The 26,686-nt window shown below is 39.9% G+C and overlaps 2 protein-coding genes across 17 annotated transcripts in view; one reads left to right on the forward strand and one right to left on the reverse strand.

Moving 5' to 3' along the window:
* DGCR8 (DGCR8 microprocessor complex subunit) overlaps nt 1-26,686 on the forward strand; it is a 1,090,394-nt gene that overhangs the window by 496,136 nt on the left and 567,572 nt on the right. The gene's annotated exons all lie outside the window — the stretch shown is intronic.
* The window catches only part of FBRSL1 (fibrosin like 1), a 519,718-nt gene that overhangs the window by 169,792 nt on the left and 323,240 nt on the right, over nt 1-26,686 (reverse strand). For all 16 annotated transcript variants that reach the window (XM_051633654.1, XM_051633652.1, XM_051633650.1 and 13 more), the window contains one exon: nt 8,122-8,151. In XM_051633654.1, coding sequence (XP_051489614.1) covers nt 8,122-8,151 — 30 coding nt within the window. The remainder of the gene's footprint in view (nt 1-8,121; nt 8,152-26,686) is intronic.

Consider the following 26,686-nt stretch of genomic DNA (forward strand, 5'->3'; position numbering starts at 1 on the left):
GCCGTGGAGCTTGGATTATAATAGTCCAAATGACAGAAGCTGTAAACATTTAAAACTCTGCTATAAAGAGACTTTCCAGCCTATCACAGATTACTCTGCTCTCCAACCACCTCACTGGTGGAAGACTTGACCTAATTGTTAGCATGTTTTAAATCAGTGAGAGAAGGGGAATGATCCTTTATGGGGGAAAAGAAAAAGTTATGGTTATTTTTGCAATATTTTATTTTTAACTAAAAGGACATGTTTCTTGCCATCTTCAGAATGAGTCCAAGGAACATAATTTTCTGGTCACATTATATTGTATATATTGCAGCTGATTTCACAGCTATGTGGGCAAACTACCATTTTTCTGCACAACTAAATCATTACCAAAGTAACAACTGCAGTAAGCATCACCAACATCTAGTGGTTACAATGCATCTTAGGAAAACATGGTCCAGCTCTTGGATGAAGAAACTCCCATACTTCAGCCAGGTCTCTCTTCCCTGCCCAGCCCCAGATCTGAGTCCCCTGTGTACCAGACTTTGTCCCTATATGTGATTTGCATGGCAAAGATTTTGTTTTGCTCCTTTTCTCCGTAAGAAAGGCAAAAAGGTTAGCAAGTCTTTAAACTCTCAGTTCTCAAGGCTGTTAATATTTCACATTGCCAGCAGGGAAAGGAATTAAAACTGCCAGTAGCTATCCAGATAGATTTTAAAATCCCCTTTCCTCCCCCTTCTCTCTGTCTCCCTCAGCTTCAGAGGATATTTTCCCCGCAAATTGGTTTTAAATTAAGGAAGGTGATGAAGGCAATGTGCCATCTCAGCATTTTCCCAGGTGCACTTAATCTAATTTCATTAAGGAGATCAGGACAGATGATCACTACAGTCGAAACATTAAGTCTGTCCATTTTTGTATGAAAAACCATTAAGTCTGTCAAAGCATCGGCGGGTGGGCTGTTTATTATTGGAGATGAAGGCACATTTTGCTTCCCCAATAAACTGTCAGGAGTAGTAAACCACAAATTAAGTCAGCTGCTGCCAAAGATTTAGGCAAAGATCTCCAACTAATTTTGACACAGGTGTGGAAAAGGCCAAGGAAATAGAGGCTGTAAGTCAGCCTGTGCATTTTGGAAACCAAGCTTAGCCAAGCTTTTTATGTATGTTTGAGATATTTCCATCCAACCTATTGAAGAGTGGAAGATTGGGCATCTGTGGATACAATCATCAGAACTGCTGATGCTTCTGACACTCTGGACACAGTGCAATGGTGTGCACTGCAGAGTCTAAAGTGCAGAGCTTACCTCTGCTCTAACCTGCACTCATCCTGCTGAGACCCATCGCCTCGTCCTATGCAGAACAAGAACTCATACAAGCTTCATTCAGCCACCTTTCTGAACTTATGCACAGCTTTGTCCAAAACATAAAATCACATCCCTCAGATAATCATACAGATATCATACAAAATTAGAGGAAATTCATGAAAATGCAGAAACTATGGAAGACTATTTAAAAGCTAAGAAAGAAATCAAGTGAAGCTTTCAGATTGAATCTTCAGGCACAACAAAATCAAACGTGAGTAATTTGCTAAGGAGAACACCTTCTCAATGCAGGTAGGTAGAACTTGGTATTAAAAGATCAACAAGAAATGTTAAGAAGTATAAAAATAGTAACTGGAATTACACAATCTTTACAGAACATACAGAGAAATTAATCATCACTAATATGGAATCAGAAGTGACATTCTAGCTGGAGCTAGACTGGAGCTAGAACTGCTGTGTTTGCAGGTAGCATGTGCACTGCTTTGAGCATCGAGGTGGGCAGAGGAAGTGCAGAAGCTTTTCCCCATGCCAGCTGCAGTGAGGGGAGGAACAGAGCCCATTCTGCTGGCAGAGACTTCTGGAGCACTGCCGGGATCAGGAGGGAGCAGGAGAGGGGGAGGCAGCCAGGCTACACCATAAAAAATGACTGGCTCACCCCTGGGTAGAGCCGGAGTTGAAGGTTCACAGGTGAATGGAAAACAAAGACTTTTCCTTACTGCCTGAGAAGAACTGCATGGAGCCAGTGTGTCTGAACCACAGCCAGCACTAGAACTAAGGGGTGACCCTGCAGGGACCAGAGGGAGGCTTATTTACAAGCATCTCTTTTAACCTCTCTCGTTCTGAGTTCTCTCTGTTTGCAAAATACCTCACTTTGGTTTGTGTTTGCAGAAAACCAGGACTCTATCTCTGAGGGACTTCTGCCCCTGAAGGTGTACAGCCGGGCAGCACCAGCTGAAACATCTCCCCTGGCTCAGGGTGCCATGGCAAGTCCCTTACTCATTTTGCAGACAAAAGCAGCAGCTGATAACCAGATAATAAGTGAAAACAGCAGCTGATAAGTGTTAGGAGACTCACCTAGGCAAAAGAATACACATTTCAATCATGATGCAAGGTCAGGCAGACATTACTTCTGTTCTTCACTACTGCCTCTTACATATCTGGAAAACTCCAGTGGTGAAACCTAGTTTGGATTTTATTGCAAATCGGACTCAGAAGCAAGAATCATTGGAAAGCTACAAAACCTAAAGCTGACTTACAGGCCATCCTAAAGTTGTACCCTTTACACCTGCATGGGGCACACAGTGCTGCATGCTGTGCTCTTTTGTATTATTTAACCTGGTAACACAATTTTGGCGTACAGTAATGAGAAACTTTGTAAGCCAAATGAGGGCCTACAATTCCAGCTCTTGGAGTACGCACCCTCCAAAATTCTCATCTTCTTGGCATCTTTATGGTTAATTAATAATTCAGTGTAAGTAATTGAATTACCTAACTCAATTGCCAATTCCTCTCACCTGCACACTATGTTATGTTAGATCTTATCACTTTCCAAGGAGTCCCTGCCACTGCACAGGTAGCCCTTTGGATTTATGGCTATATTATAATGGGGTTTCTTGAAGTGAAAGACAGCTGTACAAGATTGCTCTATTAAATATTGCCTCAGATTTTAAAAGTTTCTTCAAAAGGTCCCTGGTAAGATAAGAAAACACTCCTGGATGAGAAACTGGAACAGGGAGACATTAAACAATAGAGAAACCAGAACACCAGGGACATGCTGACTGCCCTGACAGAACTAGTATTATCCTATCTTTCCCAAGAGCTTTCTGTAAGATCTTTTCAGTCCTTTTATGTGAATTAATGATGGATTTTTGTCAGCAAACTAGAAGGCTCTTCTCATTGTTTGCTCTGAGTTTTTTCCCCTACATTTTCAAGGATGAATATGGACAACACAGACTGTGCTGTTTTATATACAGACTAATGTACTTAAAATTGTAGTTTTATCTGAAAAAAAAAAGATAAACACAAAATCTTAGAAGGAAGGGAGAACACTGATACTGAAGCTTTGAGACTGTTTCATTTTTTCAATTGCATTCTTGCTTTACTTAAATACAAAGCATTATTTTCTTTTTGCTGGATCTGCAGACCCTCTTGTTGGGAAAGACAACCTGGAGGGCTCTTTTCCCTCTTCTTCCCACCACTGGCACCCATTATTGATGTAAACTCTCATTTCTCACTGGTCTGACTTGATCACTCCCTTGTTAAACTTTCAAATAAGCACCTCCCTACTAACCACTCCCTTTCACTACAGAGAATAACTAGCCATTTATGGCCATAAAGTTACCTGATTTTCCCTCTCAAATGCCTCCAAAAGCCTCCCCTTTGCCATAATACCTACAAAACTGAAACTGGACAACAACAAGGCTGCTGACATTCCAAAACAGTTCTGCTGTTAACAGTGCCCCAACATTTATCTGAGTCCTTACACTCTTCTCTCATCCTTAAGCCATGGACTGTTCTGCATCTACACTGCACACAGCAGGATGGGAACCCAGGCTGTGGAGCAGTCATCACAGCACTGCTGAGGTTGCTCTTCTCCTATGTATCAAGTACTAAACTGCACCTGCTGATGCACTGCTGCTCGCTTCCAGGCACCTACTGGGACTCAGACATTAGCACAGCAAACAAAGCACAGCAAGGCTGAATTCACATTGCTGCAAGCAGAGCCTAATAAACTCACTCTGTTGTTGCAGAAAGCAGTGTGAAACCACTGTGTTAGAAACCTGACTTAAAAACTTTTTGTTTCCACCTTGGATATAGCTGTACCAGTCTCAAAGGTTTCTTGCTATAAGCTAAAACACAAACTACAGAACAAATACATGGTAAATACTGATTCAACTTAGAAATACAGAGCAATTTTTTTGTACCTCTAACTTAACCACATTACATGAAGGAATGCCTGATATTTAACCCCTGATTTGGAGAGCTTGGTTACACCATGGGACCATGCAATTAAGCTGACAACCCACAATTTTGTACACAGCAGACAGAAGTCCAAGACTGAAAGAACATGAACAGTGAATTAGTTTTAAAGAAATAAATGAGCTTTTTAAAAATGCAATCTTGAACACTGTTATTAAAATGAGAGCAACATTTTGGAGTAATGAGCAGAGATTACTCATTCCCTTGTTTTAGACAAGTTGACTTTTGGCTTTCTGCAGAATACCATTTAACAGAGCACATTACCAAGCTGCTAGCCACTTTTCACAGTGATGCTAAAGCAGGTAAGAGACAATAAGTGGAACTGTTGATGGTTTATATTACTCTATTATGTTAATGTTCACTAAAGTATGCCATAAGCTCTCTCATTACATGTGTATAAACCAATTCTCTGTGGTGTTATTCCTGTGCTAAATGCTATAACTACATAAATCTTGAATTAATGGAGACTTTATAGTTCCTGAAAATGAAGGGTAATTGCTATCTGTTAATGCTGTTGTTGCTATTAAAGGAAGTATATATTTTCAGTAACAATGTTTATGGACCGTGAGCATCACATGGCAGCTATTGCACAGTGTAGAGATAGTGTAACAGGACTACCAGAGTAACTAACTCCCTTTCTCTCCCTCCTCCCTCCCAAGAAGTACAGTATCACTTCCACAGCTTCCACAAACTACCTCACAATTCTCCTAACAGTTGTGGAGTGCAAACCAATGTCCTTCAATGAACATCCAGTAAAAGAATCAGGATTTGCATTTCTATCTCTGGGAATGCATGATTTGCTAAGTTTCTCGCTTGGTTAAATGGCTGGACAGCTCACTTTATTGGTTTGGGTATTTCAAACTGTTCTTCGAGAAGCGTGTGGTGACAGAATGATAGGTGTGAGAAAGTATAAGCCCACTTAGCTCCTTTGAGATTTCAGCATTAATGCAGAAGTGAAAGGCTATCTTTGGCCAGACACAGTTCTCAGAAAGTAGATGGGACAGATAGGTCCCCAGCCTTGAGCTCCTCTCCTCCAATTATTAAAAACAGCGGCGCATTGTTTGGAAACATTCTCCCAACCTGCTGCGAAACTGTACCCTGCACTAAAGTCATGGCTCCTCCACTCTGATACACTGTATGTGTGACTGACTACGCTCAATTACTTTTCCCTCCTGGAGTCCTGCACAACACTGCATAAGGAAAAAAACCAAAACCATCAGGAGTGTGTTTGTATTTTTCAATGCAGAAAGGGTAAAGCCTTAATTTTACTCTTACGTCTGTGTTTTAAAACATTAAATGCTCAACAGCCCATATACTTATGAACTAAAAAACCAGTGGATAATTAGTAGCACGGTACAGAGAGAGAAGCAGGAGGCGGAAAATTTCAGTTTTGTTTCTAACTCAATCAATGACTCAGTTTGTACTTGTACATGAACTACCTTTTTTGTCTGCTTTCCTCATGAGTTACACACAGACGACAGTGATCTGCTGTTTATGACTAACAAAAAGTGTTATGCAAATAAAAAATACATTAGTAATTCCTGCCCTGCCCTTCATTAGTACCTGCGTGTGCAGGTTTACCCAGAGAAAGCAGCTTCTTGCTGACCAAGCAAGATTGTTCTGTAGTGCTGTGAAATGAAGATGACCTGTCATGTAATTTGGGAAGCCTGATGCTGGGCTAGACATTGTGTCATAATGCTCCATCTGGCTGCAATAACCAGAGAGCATTATTGGAAGATACATTTTGCCAACACATGGTAGGGGGAAAACCACCCTGCAGTGTAATCCCTCAGGACATTTCCACCAATATTTTTATAGCTCCTTGATGCATCAGCCAGGTTAAGTTTTAGACAAATACTGAACGTGTTTCCAGGGGAGTATAGTATGTAAGGTATCGACAGAGAGAGCTAGGCTGCCCTTGTGTTCCCCAGCTGGAAGACAGTGTTGCACTTACATTATCCCCACGGAAGGTTTGAAGCCTCTTCACTTCAGCCTTGGTGAGTTTACATGTATGTGCACACATCTTTGCTGACAAGAAAAGCAACCCTACTTAATTCCAGGGACCTACTGAATAGAACTGATGTCATGTCTCATGTCTCTACGCATCAGGCAAGAGATAGAAAGATGATGATCTTGTGATGCTCTCCTTATGAAGAAAAGAAATGTTATTACTAAGGTGGAGTCTCCTTAAGGAGAAGGTAGATGGGAAATATGTCGCCTAGAAGGTCAAATTACAGTTATAGATATGTAAAGAAATGCCATATTAATGGTAAGGAACACTATAATAGCCTTTCATTTGCTGTAAAGGACAGTAAGTTACCAGCCAAACACAATACAGCTTCCTCTGAAGGTAACCTCAGATCCCACATTCTGAAAGCTAATCAATGTTGTTCAGATTTCAATTTCTTCTCTACAAGGTGAAGTCAAACCTAATCTAACAAACGTCAGTCTCAGATGTAATGCCTCTAGCTAGGTCTGCCAGTGTAATTTAGATAATCATTAATAGCATAGCTGTATAATAAAACTACATGTCACTTACAACTTCATCTGAGGTTTGACTGGCAGATCTTTAAACAGTTTTCTAAGTGATTGCTTTTACTTTCTTTGATTGGGCAGTCTAAGAAATGTTTTAACCCTGTGGTACCTAAGCTTTTAGGGAATAATTTCTCACCCTGTTCCCTGCCAGCAGCTCTGCTGATGTGTAACCTTGCAAAAAACAGAACTTGAGGGGGTGGTCATAGTTTCAGGGAGTGATCTGATACATACACACACATATATAAAACAAAATATGTACAGTATCTTTCATTCAACATATATGATTTAAATGTTTCTCTTTGATCAAGCCTTCCTCTCAAAACACAGCTTTTGCCATACTCCAGGGATATTTGACATCTGATGGGATTTTTAAAAGAAGTTGAAGAAACCTTAATGTTTCCCAAGCTCTAAGAATACTGAAAAACAAAACAACTTAGGCAGAAGAAGCTTTTAGTGTAGTCTCTTGAACTCAGGGTAACCTCTCATGTATGGCTGCAGCCAAGGAGACAGGACTATCTGAAGTCAGCCTTTACTTTTGTAATGCTGATCCAGTAATAACCCGAGTGCCACAGCTTCTCATGAATGAATGCAAGAGACTGGACAGCCAAAATATAATAAAAGTTTGATGAGGATCTAACCTGAGACTGCGAAGTTTGATCTGCCAGCAGAGAAGTCAGCAAGAGATACTCAAGTCTTTTGCACATTTGATGCTTAAAAGCATGGTACAACTGTTGCTATTAGTGGGACTTCTCTGTTTTCCTTGCAAAGGTGAAACAAGAACTCCCTATAGAAACCACACAACTAGACCCTTTCAATGATCAACCTCTATATCCATAAGAAGGTCAGAATGATCATTGCTCTGTGATAAATATGCATGCAACATGATAAACCACTCCTTTGAGGAGTTAACACACTACCTTTGAGGGTAGGTACCAGTTGTTCCATCTTCTAAACTGATTACAAAGTTGACACCTTCAAAGGCTACAATAAATAGAACATGGGCTCCTAACACGTTATCAGAGGAGACTTCCTCTGAAACAGCACTAACACTACAACTCGGGTCTCACCAAGTGCTCACATAATAATCAAGAAAGACTGTTACGTTAATGGGAATTTCTTTACTGTAAACAAAAACTACTGAACATCAGAGAATATCTGATTCCAAGGTTCCTTCATTCAATCATAGGTATTTTTAAATTTGACATGAAGACTGGAGGAAAAATATTACTTTCAAATTCATTCTTATTTTGACTCAGAGGGAATTTCCAAGCTAGTAAAGCACATGAAAGAAGAAAATTCAGTCTTACCTTATCGTCAATATCACTCTCGCTGTCACACTGTGGATTAGAGAGAGAAAAAAATATTTTGAGAAACACCTTCATGTATAGGGATCTTTTGCATCATCCTCTTAAATCTTTCGGATAGCTGTTTATGATGCTCTCAGTTCAATGAAACACACTTTTGATGTTTGCAGTAATGCCTTTTAGATTGCTAGCATAAACCACACAAAACCAATTTCTCTCTCCTTATACACAAATATGTTGTACTCTTACTTGGATGGGGAAACTGAACTTTAAACAAAAAAGACAATCAGCGATGCATTATAACAACTGCAACATGAATGCCATAACAGAAAGCTGCCTTTTTAACATCCCAAATTGTGGAATATATAGTAACAGTTTTGCATTGCTTCACCTTGATAAGCACTTTGTCATCTAACAAGGAAACTGTGAAACTGGCAATCAATTTCTAATTTAAAGAGTGGTACCAAGAATAGTAATTAAAATACATCATAAATTCTGGTACATTTTTTAGTTTGCATGAGATCACAATCCCAGGAGGAAGTATTTACTTAGAGAGTTTGAGAGTGTAATCTCTTACAGCCTCTGAAAATGAAATGCTCTATTTTCACAGTGCAAATGATGGAAAGATAACTTGAGCACTGCACATTTCAGGACATGCACATCTTAATGCCTGGAGCTGAGAAAAATTTACAATCAGGAACAAAAATAAGTCTCTTGGTGTTCATTACAACGACAGAAAGTGACCAGTGCATTTTGTAGCTTTTGTGCCCAATTGGAATTTTCCCCTTCAGCCAGCAGCTGATGGGGATGGTCCCAGTGGGTTTTGGTAACTGGCAGCACCTTATCGAGTTTGCTGGTTCAACAAGAGGGGACTCTGCAAGCCAGCAATGACAAACTGCAAATGTGGAAAAGGTCCATGAGAATGCACATGCTTTGGTGACAGGAATGTAAAAGAAGGAATAGATCTTAATGGCAATTTTTCTCAGCTCCTGCTCCTTATGGAGAGGCGAGGGGGAATCTTTCCTGTCACATCCTTTTATCCTAAAATTACTAAGCAGGAATTTCAGGTGTGATATTCTTAGTTTTCTTCAGATCTTTAAGAGACTATTTAACCTCCTCTTCTATTTGGCACATGAAATGATTGACCCCAAACACTTGAGGAACCTCTTACTCTTAAATTCTCTTTAAGACACGGAGTACACAAAGACCCATGGATACAGCAGTGAGGTTTCCCACAGTGTGTCTGCAGTGAAGGCTGCTCAGCTTCCCGACTGACTCCTTATTTCCATTTAATTGCAGTGGAAATGACTGATTCAAGGAATCTGTTTTTCTATAGTCTTGACTAAGCAGAACACCCTTTATTTCAAAGTGAACCCACTTCACACTGTCCCACTTGATCCACAGCATGTTTTTCACAGAGAAATCCAACCAAAGGATGTGCCCAGATCTAATCATATCTGTAACCATTCTTGGTAAAAAAGAACCTGAAGCAAAAATGGAAGAAATTACAGGAAGGTAGGACACTGCTCTGCAGGGGCCAGGGAGCAGACAACTCCTATGGGAATAACCAGTGCTAATGCTGGCAGACTGCATTAAGCCCTAGCCAATTACTTTGTGCACAGAAACAAGAACATCAGAGAGCCATGCCTTTAGCAAATATCTCCCCACAAGCTGTTGGTACCTTTTTTGGGACTTCTATTCCATCACTGAACTATAAAAAATAATTATAGGAAACATAGTTTCTGGTTATTACAAACCTGATATTCAGATCAAAAGTCAAATCAGTCCTGATAAATCAGCACCAGCCATTTCCTGACTCTCCCAAACCCATGCCACATAACCATGAACAATTAGAAGTGTCTGTTCTGGACCTGCAATGGGACTAACTGTCCATCACCACTCAGACATGCTGAAACAGGTTTGCTGGGCAAAGGCTGCCCCAGTACCTGTTACATTTGTGCTTGCTCAAGACAGTGATAATTCATGCAGACAAAGCAAAACATTCATCAAAAACAAGGTGTGTGTGGGGAGACGCACTGACAGCAGTACACTTATTATTTACATGCTTCTGAGAAACACTGACTGGATCAAGGGAAGCCTTTTACCTCCACCTGGGGGGCTGAAATCAAGTCAGAATGCTACAGGGAGTGTGCGTTCCCCCAGATTACTAGCATAACTGAGTAGATCACAAAGATCAAGTTATTTTACCCTTTAAACCTGGTCTATGCTAAAGTATCCTAAGTTATTATTTTAATCACTGTGCTCATTCAACCTGCACACTCATATTCTAGAGGCAGAATATTTTGATGACATGATTCAACCCACACAGTTCAGACTGAGGTATGTTACAATGGAATTACACCTAGCACAAAAATGGCATAAAAATTACTCGGTACATTCCGCTCTGTGCTGCTTAAAATTGTATGCTTAGGCAACACCAATACCAATTTTAATTCTTATAGGGACTTAAGGAATGATACACTTAAGGAATAAAAAATAATAAAAAAAATTAAACTCAGAAATATATTGACTTGAAATTAATTCAGATGCTTTTGCCTATGACCCCGGTTTAATAAAACCACAGCACTGTAAACCTTAATAAATTTAGCTTAAAAATATTTAAGAGCAGATGTAAACAATTTTTAGGAACTTCAGCAACCATTATTACTCAAATACAACTTAGTATTTTAGTCTCACTCTCTGTTTTTGTAAGAAAACTTGTCTTCCTATTTCTTACAGCATTATGATATTTTAAAAAAAGACAAGCTTTTTCTCAGTGAAAAGAGATCTGACCTTAAAAATCTGAATGCTGATAATGAGTATAAAAGCCTATCCTGCAGATGGTTTGCATTACTAAAATGTGCAGAATTGTTTTATTTAGATGCCTAATTTTGCTTTGTACCAATATGCAACTTTGGCTCATGTAGATAAGTGAAAGTTGCAAAAAAGCCAGTGAACCATCAAATCCACATGCTAAATTTTGTAAACAGCCAACAGAAGCAAATGTCTGCTCTCTGAGGATATATTTTTCCCCTTTCAGGATCTGTGGGTACTCCATAATTAATTGTTGTTAAAATGGAAAGGACAGCAACATTTTAGCTTACATCTTCCTTACTTTAATCATGACTGCATCAGCCTTGCAACTGAAGAAGCCAGTTGGGCCTGCATGAATGAGGATCCACATGCAAACACAGCTCTGTGCAGACACAGACCCCACCGTGCAGCTGCAACTGCAAGATGGGTGCTTTAAAAACTGTATTTGCAACAACAAATTGCATCATTTTTTGTTTGCCTTATGAAATAGCTGCCCTCTCCCACCTCTCCCAGCCATGAAGGACTAACTCACAAACACAAACTGTCCCCGTATTGGTTCTTACTCTGTGGCTTTTAAAAGACCAGAATACCTCATCTCAACCCAGGTGAGAACAAAATCCCAAACTGACTCAAAGCTACAAAGCAGCCTGCCTGATAAGACATCGAGGGGTAAGAATTAACACATCCTTATTAATAAAATTTGGACTTCTGTTTAACATACAACATCCTGAAAAATGGACAGCTTGAGACTCATGGCTACTATCTCTTTATAATCTCTCACTGACTCCTGGAGAAAATACAGCCAACTTTGGTGAAAAAAAATCCCAAGCTTCAGGATTCATTTATGTTTTCTTCTTTTTATTTTAAAGAAACAGGCTCCCACATTCACACTGAGAAACAGGAACCCACAGGCTGCTGAACACGCAATGGCACGAAAAAAAAACAATGACAGCAAAACCAAACCAGTCCGGACAGATCTGTGAAAAACAGAACTGCTGAGGACCCCTTCCCTTCGTGGGGGTGGGGTGTGGTGCTGTTAAAAAACCCCCACAGTTTCAATGAGCTGGTTCAGATTCTGTGGTAACAACCTCAGTCTCTGCAGATCCACTGCTCTCCAGCCTCCTCACCTCTGCCGCCTGCTCCTGCAAGGTCCTGGGTCGACCAAGAGAGAACCAGGCTGGCATCGCCAGGATGTTTAAATTAATAAAGAAGTCATAGGAGAAACTTTGGTTTGACCCAGAGGATTTTCTGTGTCTTAAAAGACAACTTACTCTGGCCTGGTGAGGAGGAGGCCGGTGCGTTCCCTCCCGAGGGCCTAGAGGGCCAAGGCCGCACTCACCTCCCACGCAGCTGTTGTCTGAGGGACAAAAGCCCTTGTCAAAACAAAAATCGTTAAAGAAAATGTGGAGAATGGCAACTGTTGACAGCTACAGGGGCTCACTGAAAGACAAAAGCTTCAATTACCTGGATTTTTCTAGAGGCCTGTTAACACTCCTGGTCTATAAGCAAGACTGTAAACAGCCATTGTGCCGGGTTCATAAAGGTTCCTAAAAGGATTATTCACTGGGTTGCCAATTGCCTCTCAATTCCACCAAGAATGTTTGCAAAGCTGACCCCTAATTGTGCCTGGAAACAATTTCTTTCAATGACAGATTCCAGACAGAAAAAGCTTCCCATGAGGTAAAGTTAAGCTGAAACAACACGTGTTTCAGGTAGAATCAGCTCAGGGTGGCCTAAAAAGGCCTTATCCCTCTCTCCTCTCCACTCTTGCCCCACAGAGGAGGAGGATGCAAATTTTGCAGATGTGGGCCCTCCACACAGACCATCCAGTGCTGAAGTGGCCATGGGTTGACCAGGACAGGGCACAAACTGGCAGCTGCTGCCAGCAGACCTACTCCAGATGAAGGTTCAAGCTCTGGATGGAGCAGGGAGTGAGGCAGTAAGAAAAGATGGTGCTTTCCTAATCTTCACCTAAGAAACCTCAGCAACTCTATCACCCCCTCATCCCATCTGTTCCTCTGTTGCACCCAAAAGACCTGAGGAGTATGTGTAGACCTGGCCCTGTGGCCTCTCTTTTTATTGACAGCTGAGGTGTAAATTCACATTTCAAGACCTCCCTCCATCGTGCCTTTGTCACCAGGCAAGGAGTTATGATGCACTCCCCCCCTTGCTTGTGGTTACTGTAAAACACAGGCAAGGGTGTATCTGGAGAAGGACCTTCTCTTACCACAGAGACAGAGATGCCATCAGCAGCACACCTGCCAGCAGCAAACTTAAAATAAACCTCTAACCCCTCCCTCATCCCAAACAAGTGAAGGTTGAAATGGGAAATACGAATGTTACCCGCTGTGGTTCACATCACATACCAGCATAAATCAGATCCCTCCATGAAACAGCAATGGATACTGCAGAGACAATTAGCACAGCTGCAGAGTGTTGTAGCCATGTAAATTTAGGTTTTCTGAATGCAGAAGAGGAGAAGGCCAGGAATGAGCTATGCAGAGATTTAAAAAAAAACCCCAGCATCTGCAGAAGCAGCATGTAGGCTCTGTGCTCTGGGACACCTCCACTGGCACCAGGCTCCTCACAAAGGCATTTGGTCCAAGAATTGTCAGAATCTGTATTAAAATTGCTTGTAGTGTGATTCTGGACATTTTCTGGTGAGTTTAAGAACCACAGTAAACATCCATTAATGCTTTGATTGCCCCCAACAATTCACCAGATCACCCAGCTTTTCTTCATATAAGTGCTACATCAATTAACATGAAATCAGATTCTCACATAACTACATATTCACTTATGTGAATAAGCTTATCTTATTCACATAAACTCAGTATCTCCTATTCCACCCAAACCCAGAGGTTTATGATCTAGATTGTACCTAAACAGCCTCAAGACTTTTAGGGCCCCATTATGCCAGACACTGTAAAGCACACAAGTTACAGGTTCCTGTCCAAACAGCTGACAGAAAGGCTTGTTTTTGCTTTACACACAAACACGCATAGCTACAGGTATTATTTATATTATGATTAAGCAGAGGGTGACAGACATCTAAGCTAGCTGTGTGAGAAAACAGATCCCAGCCCAGAGGGACATGTAATCTAACCAGTCTACCTGCAACTAAAATTGTGTGGGGAAGTGAAAGGCTGAAAGAAGAGGAGGCAAAAATATTAATTATATGGTCTATAGTACTACAATGAAAGCTGGCAGGGTAGAATATATATGTAAAAACTTGTATTGAAAATATGAACAGCATAGATACCTATGGAGCTTGCACACCCACTCAAGTCTCAGCGGATGGTCATGTTGCTGCTATCTTATTTCCAACCATATTTAGTTACTGAATTTTCTTTTAAGAGCAAGGCTTGGGGAAGCATTAGGATTAAATCTCAGTTAGTTAACGTTTCTTTTAAAGGAAGAAGTAAAGTCAATCCTATTTTCAAGAGCCCCTCCCCTCTCTCTGTCCTCTGAGCTAACTTCCCTGGAGCAGCTCGCAGCAGCAGCAGCACGTATGGATGCACGCCTGTGTGTGCAGGGGGAGGGTGTTGTTTCCTATTAAGTCTGGCATCGGATTCATGTCTGCAGGGGCTTGCTTAAGATGATAGGAAGAGAGAGTTTTATCATGAGCCAGACTGACAGAAAAGCCTGCTAATGGGACTTGAGGCATACACAGGAAAGAAAGTGCCAAAACATTAAGCTACCGCCAAGTGTCAGAGGGCCACTGATTTATTGCAGCAATTTTGCCACTGTGTCCTTTATAAGGTCCCACAAGTCCTTCCTCCTGGCAAGAAGCTGTGAGCTGCTGCAGCTCGGGGAGAAGTTTAGATCCAGAGCACAGAAAGTGTCCAAGCGAAAGGAGGGGGTCGGGGGGAAGACGGAAATCGAATGTTGACTTGAACTTGCCCCAGGCAGCAGAGTCCTCTTAGCTCCACTGCCTCCCTGACAGTTTGATGAAATGAGTCAGGGCCTCCCTATGGCTAGACCAGCTCAGGCTTCCAAGTGCCGGGGTAGAGCTGCAAGAAACAGATTGAGCCTCAGGGCAGCATTTTTACTTTTTTTTTTTTTTTTTTTTTTTTTTTTTTTTTCTCCCCTCTCTCTCCTCAGCATTTGGCTGGGGGATGGGGGAGGTTATGAGCACTACAGATGTATAGGCTGAGCCTTTGTCTGCGGAGGGGGAGGGCGAGGGGGAGAGAGAAGAACAGCAAGAGAGTATTAGCTATGGCAGTCGAGAATAGCCCTGAGCACTATAACTAATTTTGAGGGGCAGTGATGCATTGTACGGGCTATGTGCTGTTTGGTCTGAGGGGGCCCCTGTTGTGAAGCAGCAATCAAGAGGACATTTTGTTAAGTGACCAACAGCTGTCATCTGCAAGCCCAGAGTAGGGAAGGAGGGAGCAAGGGGCGGAAAAAAGAGGGGGGGGGGGGGGGGGGGGGGGGGGGGGGAAAGAGCATTTGTCCCTTGGAGGCAGAGCACATTAATCCACCAATCTGCCACGGTTTTAACTCTAAAAGTGCTCGGTGCCTTCGAAAGGCCAAACTCTACTCCATCAGCCACCCGCAGAGAAGGGCACCTCTCACCTTGCTCAGCCTGCCAGACGCAGGGAGCTTCCCTACTTCTGCAGGTCGAGGAAAAGACGCTAAAAATACTGTTTAAGTCTCTTTTCATTCCATAAAATTGAGTTGATCTGCTGCAGCTTAGGGTCAATCCCTCAAGGACTGTTTTTTCCCCCCTTCCCTTTTCCTTAGCACTCATAAATTAATCAGGAAGACTCTGACTAAGTCATTTCATGCTATACAACATAAAAGAAAGTCCCTTGATGATCCATGCAAGGATCTATTAAAAGAGGGAGGAGGGAGGAAGGGTTAGGGAAGAGGGAGAAAAGGAAGGATGGGAAGGAAATAATCTCAACCTTTTTGATATTTTAGGATAAAAGCTGGAGGACTTTGTTACAAATTCTAGCCAACATCAAAACACCTTAAATAATTCAAAGAACATGTTAAAGGGAAGAAGCTGAATGTTGCTCTGATGTTCAATTGATGCAACACAGAATATTACCCAAAACAGCACAGCCTGTTAAGGGAGACAGCAGCCTTGAGCATTTCAATTCTTTAGAAAAATGTCAGAACCTGTAAAAATCATAATTTCCAGCAACTTTTTTTTTTTTTTTATGATATAAACTCAGCGAGACTGAAATGTAGGTTTCTGACAAGCTGTTAACAAGACAACTTTAGAAATCTGTCTGGAGCTCTCAGGGAGATGGGCTGCCATTTCACTGCTTCAAAGAAGTTCATGACATGACAAGCAAAAATCAGGGAACAGAGACCTAAAAACCACAGTGTAATTTTCATTTGCTTCTGTCGTGAAAGAATTCAAGCAGAAATATTAGAAGTCTGCACAACTAAAAAAGCCAGCAACTGGAAAATCATTGCTGTGGTTTGACAAGCCCATCTTTTATGCTGAAAATGGCTTATTATTCCACCTATATACAGGAAAGCACATTTAGGAAAAAAGAGATAATCACAAATGATTCCTTGAGATTACGAAGTAAGATCTACGGCTGCCTACTTTGAAACCAAGTTTGAAAATGCTCTAGTTCATGGGAGAGAGTGACCAACTCATCTTGAAAAAGCTTAAGAGGCAGCAGATTTCTCTTGGTGTCCCACATCCCTGCCCTTCCCCACATAGGAAAAGTAGACATATCTTTCCATAATGCAATCTTTTACTGGAGCCTACATAGATGAATGTTGCTACATAGGCGTTTAATAAAGACACATTGATTAAAAATAGAAAAGTCAGCATTCAATGCAATCTACACAGCAATGTTTGCTTCACATTGAAGAGATGCTTTCTGGCTGGTTTACCATATTACACCTCCTACTTTAGGCTTTAATGTACCATTGTAATGCTTTTCCATAATTTTTGGATGATTTAACAATGTCTTTTGAAGAATCAATCTATTCTTTTCTATGGTTACAAAAAAGTAGATCGATTGATCTCTCTCCATATAATACATCTCTTTCAATACATAATCTCTCTCTCTCCCTATCTTTCACTATTTGGACTCAATTCTAAGTATTTAATGGTAGGTTGATATAGCTGCCTTAAAGTCCATTTACTGATTGTGATTGACCAATAATCACAGTAGCACAATTTTGGTACCCCTGGGACAACTGCTTTGGGAAAACACAAAGAGAGCCAGCTGCATAAATACGATCTTATGCTTATTTCAGTCCATATTGGCCAAGAAAGACAGAGATCAGACAATGTAGAAGGTCTTTTTCAGTTATAATGCCTATGATTATACCAAGGACTAATGTGAAGTATAAGCCAAAATTAGCCCCGCATTTGCAAGGACCACACAAATAATGACCTGAAGCTTTTTCACCTCTTTCCTATTTCAACTAATTTCCACGTGGCTCCAGTGGCACAATCCTTCAGCCACGCTTGGGTAATTGAAAGGACAGAGTACACAAAGTTGAATGGCATTTCACCAATTTACGAAATGGAGAAGACTCTGACAAGAAAAAAGATGCAGTTTGCTTCTCTTCTGAAGTGCTCACAAGTTCTTTTCATTCTGCCCTCACTTGGGCATTGTGTTACCTGTCACTCATTTTCTTTTCATTAGACAAGACACTCTTGGAGACATTACAGCTTCACTGCTGTATATGGGTTTTCACTAAGAAACCAGAAAAACATCCATTACTTTCTTATTCTACAGTTTTAAGCTATGACTAACTTGGCTTGCAAGAGACATCTTGCTTTGCTGCCTTCTCTTTACCACAAGTCTCCTGTCTTGCAGTTACCTGCCCCCCCCTGCTTTGGTCCCTCATGCTTTCCAGGGAGGGGCAGAAACAGAAAGGATTTGCAGTGACTCACAGCTCAGAGCAACTCTAATTTTGTTCAATGCAAGGATGCCTAGACAGGCTATGTCCAACAGAAGGAAAATGGCTTAAAGCCATTGTTTACAACAATTAGAGGCTGCTGCAGTTCGGAGGGGGATATAAGCTTTTTTCAAAATTAAAGAGGAGTTTAGGACTTAATATGGATATACCCAAAAGCCACTTTAACCATGATGAACTGCCTAGTAATTCCTGACTTACTATAAACATCAGTTTTCTTCTATTTGGACTGCAAACCTAGTCCATTACTATGCCATGTCTATGTCATTACAGAATCGCCAAAAAGTACTTGGCCACTTCAAAATAACAGGATTTGTTAAAGTACCCTTGCTCTAATGGAAAGCATTTAGTTATTCTCTCTGACTCCATGCTATGTGGCTCTGTTTGGAAGTTTCATTTACATCTTTATTTAGTGGAGCACATGCATGGCTGTCTTGCCTCTGTGCAAAACCACCATCAGCTGCAGGAAGCTGTTAGGAGGGATTTCAGCACGGAACTCAGGAGGAAAGCATTTCTTAATACCTTAGTATCCTGCTCAATAACAGCCAACCCTCCAGAATGAGGGTGGCAGGTTTCTGGTTATGAAACTTGCCATGGTTTGTTATAGGTTATTCACCTGAACGTTTCTTTATTTTTTAATACACACACACTTTTCCTCATGCTGCCTTCATCCTTCTTCCTTACTTTATCTGTAAGCAAGGAAGTAAGAAAGTAAAAGAGTAAGAATAAAGAAAGTAAAATAACATAGCTGATTATTCACTCTTACAGAATTATGCCTTGACAAAGCTAAATATAAAAGCTCAGGACCTATACCATTGCCTGGAAAATACTTCTTTGGACCAACCATTGCCTGGAAAATACTTCTTTGTACCACTGAATGACAAAACTTTTAAACCTTAAGTAATTAAAAAAAAAAGAAAAGATAAAGATTAAAAAAAATGTATAAATGTATGTGCTATTTCAGGTGAAATTCTAAAGGCTCCCCAGTACCTTAGTATATCTGCTTCTCTCTTCTGACCCCTCATGACACTCATTTGTTCTTGTCAGCCCCCAAAATGCCAATGATTGATGTAAATATAATGATTTACCAGACAGAGCCTCCTACCTCGCTGTTCTGCTTTCAGACTGCCAAGGTAGTCTGACCAGCTCTGACCTCAAAGATCAAGACAAGGGCTGGTCATACATGCTGAAGGATGGGAATGCAAGCATCCTGAGCTAAACTATCCTGAAACTTTCTGAACAAGCTCGAGGATATTTATCCTTTCTGTTGTCACTACAGATTTTTTTAATTTGTATTTTTCTTCCAAGACTGACTGATTTGAAAATTCTCAGTTGTGTGGACAGATACCATTTATGAATGGAAGCTCCAACATGTCCAAGTCTTTCCTGAGTAGTGACAGCCTGCTGTTTGGCTAATCCAGACTGGAGTGATTAAGAGAATAAAAGAAAGAGGAAACATCTCAACAGGAGGGAAACAAGAGGAAAAGAATAGCAGACTGAAGAGTGAGAATGGAAAAAGGAACTTACTGCACTGTGGACCAATACTGAGATGGGACTACAAACACTGTCTGTTTGGGAATGAACTCTATCACTGTTAATCAGTAACCGTTATTAACATGATGATAAAACTGCTAATAATTAGACGGAACAAATTATTATGTATTTGTCACAGAGTGAGAGTATATTGAATTACAGAAAGTTTTCGTTTTCCAACATTTTATTATGAACAAATGTGAATGTGATTTAAAAAATGGAAAATACCTTGACCACAATGTTTTAACTCCCTCTCAGTTTGTGCACACTGGTGCTATGAAGCAGACAGGTCTTCCTGCTCCAAGAGGAGGTGGGCACGGCCAGTGGTTTTGTTCACTTGTGATTTTTGCTGTGTCAGCTGTGATACACCAACCAACTCACGTGTGGTTTGCAGCCACATGTAGCATTACAATGCATAAATAGCAACTAATGATAATGCTATTATTAGTATGTGTCACTACTGCACATATAACAAGAGGGGTTTTCATGGACCGCAGAGTAATTACGTGTCTTTAAATATGTGCTTTAAAGCCCATGGAGCTAGTGTGGGAAGGTTTTCCTCAGCATTTATGCAAAGTACTCACACAGATAACTAAGAGCTCAAGAGCTTCTGCCCAGCTTTTAGCAGCACAGGTCAAGAATGACAGGGTCTCATGCTAATCAATGTATATTAAAAAAAAATATTTTAAAATCACACCTATCACACTTTTGCTTATGAAGCAGAAGTAGCATTCAAAACCAACTGCTCTTTTAGCTCAGCTGGCTAGTGAAATATTGCCAGAAATACAAAAACAAGTCTTTGTTTTCAATTTTCAGTAAGCAGAGCTTTAAAAGAACAAGCTGCTCTTGAGAACATGATAGTTTTTTTCCCTAAAAAAGGAAAGAAAGAAATCCTTCCTAGCAACTGCAATTATGATACTTTCATGTCAAATGAATTATATTACTGAAAATAAATCTTTCTAAGATGCACAAGAGGGTTATCTGGCTCCAGTCAGACTTATGCATTACTGGTTTTATATGTTGTACTCTACTTGATTAATATAGGTAATCAAATTATATTGCCTTCCACTGTGCTCTCAAATTCAAGGCTATAATGTTTTCAATGACAAAGTTCATAGAGTTGTATAAAAATGTACCTCATGCTGTACCAGCCCTTTATTGCTGTAGTAAAACACCATTTTCAATTTAGTAATAAGTGATATAAAACAGAGTGTCTTGATTGGCAGGGTCGTATTCATTATGCAGTGCCCTACGACACAGCACGGTTCAAAATGGAAATTTAAGGACAGAATCTACTACAATCTCAGATGCTGATACTTCAGGGAATAAAATTATTCCTTTTTCATGAGTTGTCCAAAGGAAGTACAAGGAATTGGACACAAAGACATCCAACATACTACACATACACATATATGGATGGAAGGGAGAAAGGGGAAGAGGCTCATCATAGCACACTGCTATTCCACACAGGTTTTCCTGCACTGCACCCAAATCTATACTACTGCTTCCCACCTGGAATAGGAAATGAAAAACAGATAATCACAGAAAGAGAGGAAGCATGGCAGTCTGGATAGCAGCAAATACTGGAGAGCTCGTTCTGGGTCTGCCACTGGCCTTACTTGTCACCAGATGAAAAATTCCAAGGCTTTATGATTCTGCGTGTTTAACTGCAGGTGACTTAATGAAGTTGTGTTATCAAGTGCTCTTTATGCACATCAGGATTCTCTAAAGAGCTGTAAATTAGACTGAAAACCTGGTAAAATCTCAAGTTTCAGCTATGTTTGGATATGCAAATCCTAACCCTTCCCTTCCTTCTTTTCCCTTGTGTAAATAAGGAATAATTTTTACCGTATCTGTAAACAATCAGATCAACCAATCTAAGTTCTATAGAGGCAAAGTATTCTGGTGAACCTTGTCATCACTATGAAGACTATCTAGGAGAGCAAGAACTATAAACCCATTTTCTGTGGAACTAAATGGCAAAGATATTGTTAGCTGGTATCTTTTCTAAGCATGTATGTTGAGCAAATGATATGATCAGGAAAGACAACTCTTGGACCCAGGAATTAGCAATGTTATCTTAGTTTTGTTTCCTTGGCAACTTGACCTTTCATAATTTGCCCAAAGGCAAAATATGGGCAGCATATCCCTTTCAAATCATACCTCAATAATCTTGTGATTAAAAGCATCACCAGTATGTGGCCTTGCCGTAAGATGGAGAATTAACGACTCTCTACTAAATGATCCACTGATGTTGAATCTAATTTAAGTAGCCTTGCAAGAATATTTAACACTTAATGATAGGCTCTGTATTAGAGTAGGTTTAATCTAGGATGCAGCCACAGATGTCATAAGAAGGAATTAATCAGCATTGCTTCCACTAAAACAGAAATGCAAAATTGCTGAACAGAATGTATTAGAAACAGATTAGAGAACTGGGACTTAAACATAAAAGAAATGGAGCTGATGCCACCCTCAGAGAGCTAATTTGAAATACAGAAAAACTTAATTCGCCTTAAACTGAAGAACTGGGGTGTTTGAAGTTACTAAAGAGAAGCTTGTGTTATCAAGAAGGAAAGAAAGGCAGATAGTCGTTTCCCTCATCAATTAAAAATGAAAGCCCAACCCAAATATTAATGCCTGCCTCAAAATCCCAACAGAATGAAGTTATTGATGCTCTAGGGACTATTGCATCTTACATTAAGCTGAGTACTGGCACTCAGTGAAGTGCTGTGGAAGTTTTTCACTGATTTGGAAAACTCCTGCCCAATTTAGATAAGTTACCTTTCAGAAAAGCAAATCTTGGAAATAGGAAAATATAGCCTATGGTTATGAAAATGCTTGCAGTTATGGGAAAATATGAAATACAATATTTGCAAATTAACTCTAAACTCTCTACATAGAGAGAATTTGCCCAACCAAAGGTTTGTGCAGAGATCTGCATTACCATTACTCATTGTTGCTTCAGGCAATTTATCATCTCCCCTATTATTTGAGGACTTCATGCTGCCCACAGGCTTTACACTGCCCATTCACTTTCATTAACAGGACAGACTATAAATCCAGAAGGGACCACAGACCATCAGCAAAGAACATCTCTATAGCACTAGTCATTGCATTTCAACTTCCATTCTTGATTTGAAGATATTGAGACCAAATATTCTAATCCTACGAATCCTTAGAAGTACATTTCATGGATTAAATATTGCCTTCTTAAAATTTTGAGGTAATGTTCCTGGTACTGATGAGGACAACCTGAATTTAGCACAATTATATTTCTGCTGAAAACATGGAGGAGTGTGCTGAATACTTGTTTGGTGTGATTCAGCTAGTGCACTCCTGACTTACTATCACTGCTATTAGAAAGGTTTTTGATTGGGTTGAGTGGCCCTTCCTTTAAAAATTATGGAACAATCTAGCTCTGGTCCTAATTTTAATTGATAGCCTAATAGAACATATAAATAATCTCAGTGCTTGTTCCCGAATTAATGAAAAACTTATATAAAGCTTTGATCTTGATGGAAGAATCCATCAAGACTTCCCATTTGTCTCCCTAATTACTTGCTTTGATGCTCAGGGCTTGCAATCACTGCATAAGTTAATGTCCTGAGGTTGCCATAGCTACCATTAGCGAGGCAGAACAAGAGACATTGCTCTGCACATAAGCCACCTTTGCTGAATGTTTACTTCTTTACCCTGGCTGTTCCTCCACCAATGACAGCATAAAGGTACTCCTGTACTGCCCCAGAAGTTAATAAAATAGTGCCTATCAGTTTTGTTTAAAAAGTTACTGGTAACATTCACCTTTTCTTTCTCTCTGCTGCCCATACACTGGAGGTCTTGAAAGCAGTGAGATGGTTAGAAAACAAGAGTGCATGCAAGAACTGAATTTACTTCTGAACTTCGAAAACAATTTGCTATGTGATTTAGTGCCTCAATTGCTGTGATTCTTAAAGGTTCTTATGATGCATGTTCCATCACACAGACCTGTTCTGAGAAGACACAACTAGGATGCAATGAAGAAAATGTGCAATAATATTAACTCTTTACTAAAAATCGGCTTGAAGTGAGCTCCCTCCATTCCTACAAATTTCTGGTTAGCTAAAATACTTTTATTAAGCCTCCACACTTCTCCTATTTTAATAAAGGACACTGAACAAGTAATGATGCATAATATACTTCAACACTGCTGGTAATTGCTCATTGAAAATAAGAAATGAGAAATCACTTTCTTATTTGCTTATCTGAAGACCTCTAAGGACAATGACGTGCATGATAATTCCACAGTGTGGTTTATCTCCTCCTTTACTGCATTTATCTAATTTAATGTGATGTCAAGAAATCCAGTGCTGAGTCATTAAATGCAAACAAAACTATGTTTTGCTGTAAAGTCTAAGTCCACACACAAGTTTTTGTACTTTCTGCAATTATTTCATAGAAGTTTTCAGCACAATCTGTTTCAGAAATTTTCCATTACGAAAAAGATGACAAACAAATGAAATATCTGAGTGGGAACCATCATCCTAACATATTTCAAATAACTAACCAAGGTTGACTGAAAAATTCCTAAAGCAACAACATAATACTGCTTATTTTGGTTATTAGGAAGATCTATTGCTTTAATATTCTGTTCCTGACAAAGTTTTATGCATTCTTTTAAGTGTATGAACTCCTAATCTTTTTTGTTCTGAATACAGTATTTTCCTCTGGGAGGTATAGTACATGGTAAGCATGGAAAGTTAACATGTAATTAGCATGGTAATGTCTAAGCAAATTACATCATGCTACAGTTAATAGATGATCAGATCAGAAATAATCCTCTGAGCACAGCCAGTGTGAATTACAAGTTTCTGTAATGCTCAGTGACCTGAAAACCTACAGGATTCTGAAGCACCTACCAAACACCCTGGCACCTCAGGTGCTCTGCTGCTCATTACTGACCTAGTGTTAACACTGGTGCATGAGGATCTGTCTGAAGTGTGGAAACCACTCGGGCACAGCTTTTGCCATGAGCTGTAGATGGTGGGAAATTATGGAACTCACATCCCATAGGATCAGGTTCTAAACCTTTCCCTGCAGTATGAGAGCAGGACACGTTAGATGCTAATTTTCCTCAGATCGAATTTGCTTATTTTCCTCAAGGAGTGACTATTAACAGTGAACCTACTAGGGTTTTATTTTTAGTAGATCCTGCAGTTAAGCCACGCCTGACAAGAAGTGAATCAGACCCAGTGCACTGGGCTGCATGTGTGACAGACACCCCCAGCACAGCACCAAGGCACTTGTTAAATAACCCACTACTGGCATCTTAACAATTTCTTACTATTTTATAGCAAGGACAGAGAGGGGGATCCCAAATTAATTAAATGGGTTTAGTAAAGAAGAAGAATACATTTTGGCATGAAGACTACACTGTTTAAAAAAAATATTAAACCGATACTACATGCTCTTTAGCAACTCCAGAACCCACACAACGACAGAAAACAGCTAAGTGAATCAACAATCAGAATACGCAGAAATCAGTAAACAGATTAGGGCAATCATCATTCCACAATCCATAGAAATAAGGACAGTCATTTTTCAAATGACTAATGACAGTACCAAATGTTAAAGACAATAAAGAAAAGGAGTAGGAGCTATTTTTAGACAACTGCCTTTATTCTGAAGAACACAAAGCTGAAGAGCTTGGATTCATCTCTCAAATACCATGGCTCATAATATGACAGGTCGTAATACATAGCACATGAGAGAGAATACATAAGCCAACATAAAACTCAGCATGATTAATATATGATTAGTTCACATTTGTACAATGCTTTGAAGATGTGAAGTGCTAATTAGAATTTCTGGATTAGGCTGGTTGATGCCCCAATGCAATCCAGATCAGTAAATAAAAAAACTGTGCAGACATTTAAACTAACTGCCCAAAGATTAAAGAACCCATGAGACACTAAGAAATGCTTCAAATTTCAAGTGGATAAACAAAAGTATAAAAGAGAGAGAAGGAGATTTCGATACCCCAGTGATGATATTTCAGACAGATAGCTGAAGTTATTTAGGACATAAAGCTATAGCTGGTAATGATTTGAAAGACACTGGTTTAACCTCCCTCTACCATTACCAAAAATACTCCCATTGACTCAGGAGATATAGAGATAGCTCAGGAACCCACATATATTTGCTGAACCAAAGCCTTAAAAACGAATGATCTTAGTGGAAGATACACAATTACTTTTCCAAGAGTAGTTCTGCAGTAATGAGAATGAAAAAAAATATTTACTTTGACAAGTGCAAGGGAAAAAAAAAAAAAAAAAGATGTAGTCTTAGACTGGAGAATGGAAAAAGAGAAGAATAGGAAATTCTGATCTAGCTTTCATCAAAAATTGTAAAACTGGACTTCAAGATGGAGGAAAGGAATGAACCTGCAGCAGATGAACAATGTGTGGCTCGTAGCATCCATTTTTATTTTTATTTTTTTTAATTAGAGAGCAGAATATGTAAAATAATTTCTAGAAAAAAGCCCATCCCAACACATCAGTGGCATGGGACCAATAAGGAGCTTGGGATGGAAACAGAATGCCATCCAACAGAGAGATGTTGACTCTGCTGCTGATCTGGCCTTTTCCAGCTTAATTAAAGCTACTGAACACTTGAGCTGGAAAACGGTAATCCCTATTAAAGTGTCATTTTAGCAGTAGGTGATCAGACCTTTCAAGCTACACTAAATAATTATGCTAGCAGGAACCATGTGTAGTATTAATGTGACCATAAGAAAACCACGTATGTGCAGTCAGGAGCACCGTTAATGCACAATCTGGTAACCAGCTAAGGATTACCAGGCAAACCAGTAGTTCCAGCTCCAGCCACCTCTGAATCAAGATAGAAGTCCCAGTATGTAGCCATGCCCAGTACCTCAGAGAAGATGTGTGGCTCTAATTCTATATAAAGCACTGAGAAGGATTGGATAACTGTATCTCTGGGAACCAAGACTAGATGGAATGGTTATTTACCCATTTGTTTGAAACAACAATAAAGATAAAATGTACGAAAAGAGTAGCACAAAACAATTAAATACTCGGTGCATGAATGTTTACTTTTGATCTCAATTATGATGGCGAAATAGCTGTGGAGGCCTAAAGAACAAAAAGTATTTTTTATACTATGGTATGTTTTATGGAATAAGAAACGTGACCAAGGGAAGTTCCAGTAATACAAAAACCATGTAGACCTAAAGGCACTGCAGATGCAATGCAGTTGCACTTCAAGCTTAGGAATTCTGTGTGAGCTGACTTCAAAAACAGTATTGAGGGGACAGGGAAAG

Source organism: Apus apus, chromosome 16 (genome assembly GCF_020740795.1).
Source record: "Apus apus isolate bApuApu2 chromosome 16, bApuApu2.pri.cur, whole genome shotgun sequence".
Taxonomy (NCBI): Eukaryota; Metazoa; Chordata; class Aves; order Apodiformes; family Apodidae; genus Apus; species Apus apus.